Here is a 6,252-nt window from a genome sequence, read left to right as displayed (position 1 = left end):
CGTCGTCGTCGTCGCCGCCACTGATGCTGCCATTTTCTCGACCAGGTAATGTCTTTGTGTATCTACCTCTTGAGTGAAAGAAAACCTTTTTTTAAGTAGGGAATCAGAAACCCAGATCCATGAGAGAGACGAATAGGGTAAGGGACTGACTTCAGTTCACTAAAACAACTGAGAGACTGAAGGAATAAAAGGAAGGTTGAAGGGAATGGAATTGGGTGGTTGTGAGATTTCGTGATAATCAATTCAACATTTGGAGAGAGAGACAAGAGAAACAATGAAAGAAAAAAGACAAAAAAAAGTTAACGGGTTGGGTTCGGATGATTCATTAAATTAATAGGTCGGATTGAATCCATCCAAACCTAATAAACCTGGCCCGTTTACAAGTCTACTTGAGGTGTTGAATACATGCAAAACGATTAACAATCACCCACACCTGATGCTAGTCGACAGACCCACACGTCACACCTTTGAATTGGGCTAAGATATATTTGTACCAACCCAAAGATCTCCTTAAATCTACTTCTCCAGCCCAACTTCCAGCCCATCAGCCAGGTCCCACAAACTCCAGCCAAACTTCGACGTGTTGTCAATCCATGGGATATGAGCACCCTACGACATAGACGACCCAGATTCAACCGATATCTACACCCCGGCCCTCATCTCTCTCAGCACCAAGCAGACACTGTGAATAACTTGAAAATGTTTTTCAACTGTAAATAACTGAATCAGTAGAGAGCCACGGTTGGATCACGACGCAGTCACGGAAGACGAATTGGCCAAAAGGGTTGCCGAATCCCGATCCACAATTCGGAGATCCAAATGACGGATTCGAATCTGGAGTTGCAGGAATCGGGTTGGGAGGAGCTGAGGAGGGAGGCCAGGAAGATTGAGGGAGATCTTGATGTGAAGCTCTCTTCTTACGCTAAGCTTGGTGCTAGGTTCACTCAAGGAGGTTCATTTCTTCCAACCTTGATCCTAATGTGATTTGTTTTTTTATGAAAGTTGTTAACTGCTGAATTATGTGATTTGGGTTTTGTTAATTACGTGATTTGTGCGTTGCATTTTAGTTATGGATGGATTTGGAATGATGGGTTGTGGTAGTTTAGTGAAAGGAAGCTTGGGTTATTGTTCTAGTTGGGAAAAATGGGGGTGACCGCCCAGTTGCTAAAATTTGGAGGAAAGGGAAGGAGAATGTATGATTTATTTTCTATTGTGCTGATTATAAAAAACCTAGTATGACGGGTTTGCTCGATTCAGCAGCGCCTTTTGGCGAAATTGGATTTTCTCTCATACGAGGACGTCCTATTTGCCCGTACTGAAGCTGAAGATCTATGTGATTGAGATTATAAATGTAATGGTGGTTCTTGATTCAACAAGAGATTAGGCTATTGACGGGAAAAAAAAATATTGGATTTGATGGGAGAAGTTGGTGAGGCTTTAGGGAGAAAGAGTGGAGAGATGGAGAGATGCAGAGCACAAACTGACGGGGAAAACAAGAGAGTAAGGGTAGAGAGGGGAGAGAGAGTAAGTCAGAACCAAATGTGAATTAAAAATATAAATTTTTTTTTTGAGAAGAATTAAAATATAAAATATTGAAAAAATGAATTAAAACAAATAACAAAAAAGTATTGGGATCCTAAAAATAATTTATCTGTGACTTAGTCTGACGGTGCGCCAAACGTTTCACTGTTGTTATCCTGCTAAGTCCAAGCCAAGACAGTCAAGCTTAGTCCTTGAAGCTAATCTAGTCCAAGATAGTCCAGTGCAACAAACGCACCCTTAGCTTCTGCTAAACATTGTGACCCTACTTTTGAATATTTATTATTGACATCGTACCTATTATCAATGAACTAACTGCCTTTATAACAATATAAATATTGAAATCAGGTTATGTAGATTCTGGGTCACCACCTGTTAGTTCGAGCAGGTCATGGAAGTCCATGGAAATGGAGATCGAATCTTTGCTAGAGAAACTTTTGGATATCAATGATTCAATGAGTCGATGTGCTGCATCTGCTACACCAGCTACTTCTGTAACTCAGAAGCTAGCAAGGCATAGAGACATACTTCATGAGTTTACCCAGGTTCACCTTTCTTGTACCTTCTACTTTTGGTTTTCAAATTTCTAGCGTCTTGTTTTGCCTTTTGTTCCTCTGATGCAACTTATAGCTAGCTTCTAATAGTTCTCCTTATTTGGTGCATGGTAATACATGGAGATTAGTAATCTTTGCATTGCTGTGGCTCGGATATGCAATGCTCGTTTTATAATTGTTACACATATATAATATAACTACATGAAAAGACTAGTGTGAAATATTACCATATTCTAGAATGATCTTGCATATCATCTATGGTCACAAACCTTACTCGAGTTTCATATTTGATTATAAAAAATAATAGTAATATAACGTGTGTACCGCTGTGCAGTAATATGCTTTATTGTTTTGGAATTTCAATCCTGAATCTGACTGGACCTGGATTTTGTAACTCTTGTAATCATTTTGAATGGAGCAAGGTGCCTCTTGAAGCATCCTTTCTCAGTTTATGTTTTGGCACAGCCACAGGTATCTTAGGTTCATCCTTAATATTATCCAAGGTGTGAATTCTAGTCCTAAGCTTCTCCAGGTCCTCATTACAGACGTCTAAAGTAAATCTTGCTTTTTGACTCTATAAGTGCTTCGTGAGTTGAGGTAGCCCCATTTGCAACTTTGTGTGAAAATTTCCTTGTATATATCCTCCCTTTTTTGGGGTGAGGGACGGAAGTAATGTTAAAGCTACAAGCCATATAATGACTGCCCTATTCATGGAGTTCTGGCTCGAAGATAATGTTTTTGAAATCTTGTTCTTGAAGGTTGGGCTCTGGTTGAATCTTAAGCTAAATTAGGTTTCGTATATTGTCAGTTTTAAATTTTGATGCAGATTTAATAATCTGGCATTTTTTAGCCGACCCCACTTAGTGGGAAAATGCTTTGTTGTTGTTGTTGTTGTTGTATTTAATAATCTGGCATTTTTTAGCCGACCCCACTTAGTGGGAAAATGCTTTGTTGTTGTTGTTGTTGTTGTATTTAATAATCTGGCATTTTTAAGACATTTGAATTGGATTTTCCCATCATTTAATTGGATCCCTTTTGCTGGAACATGTGTGAATCATCTTGTGGTCACTTAGAATGCATACAATCTCCCTCCTCCTTCTCCAACCATTTGTATTTATATCAGGGTAGCAATTATCTTATGTATTTTGTTTTAGCTTTTTTGTTGTTTTACATTGATCTCTTTACTGCTGTAATTAGCATTTTAGTATCTGAGTAAACAAAATGATCACTGAAATCTTTTCCATTGTGAAAATGGTGCTTGTCTCTTTAGGAATTTAGAAGAATCAAGGGGAACATAAATTCATTGAGGGAACATGCGGAGCTTCTGACTTCAGTCAGGGATGATATCAGTGAGTACAAGGTAATTATAATTAAAACTCTGGTTATTAAATAATTACATAATTAAGATAGTTGCATGTTGTTTTTCCTTTTCCTTTTATTTCATTTTTGTCTTGAATTCTGTATGCTCCTCTTTCTTAAATCAGGTTTGTTTTACATCTCCTCATGCAGGCATCGGGGAGTATGTCACCAAGAATGCAAATACTACGGGAGAGAGCTGCCATCCACGGAAGTGTATCTCATGTAAGTTTAAGTGTTATTTGGTGATAATCACATGTTAGGTTATGAACCAACATAATTGCCTTTTTGTATTTTCCCATGGAACACTGCCCTCCTTTTTTCTTTCTAAATTTGGGTCTAACTGAGGCTTATCTGGTCTATATGAGCTTCACAAGAGTACCTCTCTTCCATTCCATAAACCCTTTGCAAACATTGGTAAAGATTGCATGCAATGCTAGGTCTTAGTGAAAACAGATTTTACACTTCAAACAGGTTGAAGTTCAAAGTAACAAATGTAAATATAGAAGTGTTTGAGGGTCAACTCAAATAACAAACTATTCACCGGTTAGGATGGTACAGATTGAAAGTGGTCCAACAAATTTTCCTTGGATCAAAGATCTGGCTTTAAAATACTTCTGATCCTTTCCATATGCCCATTTTCTTATCTTTAGATAATGCCTAAGGCAATGGTATTGGAGTTACAAGTAGGATGCGCTAAGCCGGGTGATTCTGACATTGGTGGTAGATTTTCTTGCACTTTGGCATGTGGCTTTCTATTGTGAGATTGATGCTGTTTTATGCAGTGCGTGCTTATTTGATGAAGAATATTTACGGGAGTAGGAAGAGGATGACACTGAAGGATGTGAAATGCCTTTATGTGCAACTTATTTTCAGAAACCTTATTTTTTTAGCTGGCCCACCATCCTGCAATTACTACAGTGAATTCGTAGTTTGAGTTCTGAGACTTGCAACTCTAGGATTAGTTTTATGTTGATATCTTCCCCTCTTATGCATCCTGTTAGAAATGGATGCGTTTTTCACGTAGAAATAAAGCAAAACAGAAGTTTCCCTAACCTTTTTCCAGCACTGAATATGTTTGGTTTCCACTTTCCAACAATTGTATTCTAAAGTCTTAGAGAACCACCAATGTTGCTGTGAAATTTACAGAGAGGAAAACACATGTGCTCCTTGCCTTTTAATAGAGTAGTTCCTTAGCAATCTGCATGATTCATTACATATTAGAACATATAGTTTGGGCCCGAAAAAATAAGGAAAAAAAGGGTCTCATGGTTCGGTATCCATTTTTTTATATTAAAATTCTAATGATATAAAAAAATAACTTTCCTATCCAACCTATTGTGTTAGGACAGTGATTTGTTAGCTAGTTATCAACTGTGGTTGGTTCCTTAAAAAGGTAGAAGATCATACATGGTGGATGATTGTACCAAGTTCTGAAAATAATGCACAAAGCTCCCCGAGGTTTGGCATGATACTTCCCTTGCATCGAAGCAACACACAACAGGCAATTATAAAGCACTATGTATCTGTCATATTGGTTCGTTGCACTTGGATATAACTATTTCCCTGTAGGGTAAATATTGGGCTCAGATTCCGCCTGCAACTGAAAGTCAGTCGTGGGAAGTTCTGTTTACTTTTATATATCTTCTTTGATACATATGTTCCTGTCTGTGCAGATAGATGAGGTGATTAGTCAAGCTCAAACAACAAGGGCAGTCTTGGGCTCTCAAAGGGCTCTGTTTGGAGATGTTCAAGGGAAAGTGAAAAATCTAAGTGACAAGTTCCCTATAATCCGCGGCCTACTTGGTACTTTACGAAACAATCCATGCTATTCGTTTTCATCTTCTGATGTGGCTTTTTATTCATTTTCTGTTCACTCTTTTTCTTTACAGGTTCGATTCGAAGGCGGCGATCAAGAGACACGCTTATTCTGTCTGCAGTCATTGCAGCTTGTACCTTGTTTCTTATTATCTACTGGCTTTCAAAATAAATATACGAATGAGATATGTCATACAGAAAGTTATAAACGATGGTACCTCTCTAGGGAATTTTGCTTCTGTAATTTCTTGGGACAAATTGTTTATATATTTCAAAAGTTGGTGGTGCCTATTTTGTGGTGCCATTCCAATGAATTATATTTTGGCTTCTACACAGTAACTGTTTAAAAATGGGAGTCCGAGAGAAACTTACATGTCACGGGTTCATATCCTACTTTCTGTCTCTCTCTTCTCCCATATCCCCTCGTGTGATATGTGACATGTCATGTGAGGACTAGAAAGGATGGTTATGAACCCGTAACAAGTTGTTGTAGTCTGCAATTAAATATCAAAATCTAAACTAAATCAAACTAAATCCTGCAACTGCACTGGCATTATTTGTTTTTTTTTCCTTACCAAAAGACACATTTTCTATGTCTTAACATGGAACTTGGTGGTGCAACGCGTGAGGTGAAAAGGCCTTTGGGGTCCTTGAATGAATGGTCCATCTGGGTCTTAACCAGAAGCCATCCAAAGTGCTTAGGGAAAAAGCCAAATCAAAACTAAACCCTGTCAAATCTGCTTTTTGATGGAGCTATTACAGCATGCAGAATCACAGAATTTATTCCAAATGTTGGAGTGGTTTTGGGACATGTTTTGATGAGAGTCAATCATAGGGAATAGATCCTATCCGGATCTTCTTCGTGAGAATCTTGGAGATTACTTCATCGTGTCCGTTCATCTGTCATCTTACTAGCCATAAATTATTTTGAATTTTTTTATTTAAAATTAAACACAAGCAGTACTTGACAAAAATTAACTGCACG

General features: G+C 38.0%; 1 protein-coding gene across 1 annotated transcript; it reads left to right on the top strand.

The window, feature by feature from the left end:
* The first annotated feature begins 626 nt into the window (after window positions 1-626).
* LOC126628828 (Golgi SNAP receptor complex member 1-2) lies at window positions 627-5,584 on the top strand. Its single transcript, XM_050298668.1, has 6 exons — window positions 627-952; window positions 1,888-2,084; window positions 3,364-3,453; window positions 3,603-3,674; window positions 5,126-5,255; window positions 5,342-5,584. Exons 1-6 carry the CDS (start codon window positions 820-822, stop codon window positions 5,437-5,439), a joined length of 720 nt encoding a protein of 239 aa, XP_050154625.1. The 5' UTR covers window positions 627-819; the 3' UTR covers window positions 5,440-5,584.
* The last annotated feature ends 668 nt before the right edge of the window (window positions 5,585-6,252 follow it).

Source organism: Malus sylvestris, chromosome 7 (genome assembly GCF_916048215.2).
Source record: "Malus sylvestris chromosome 7, drMalSylv7.2, whole genome shotgun sequence".
NCBI classification, from domain to species: Eukaryota; Viridiplantae; Streptophyta; class Magnoliopsida; order Rosales; family Rosaceae; genus Malus; species Malus sylvestris.
The sequence above is the reverse complement of the archived record's forward strand: the minus strand, read 5'-3'. Positions and strand labels throughout refer to the sequence as shown.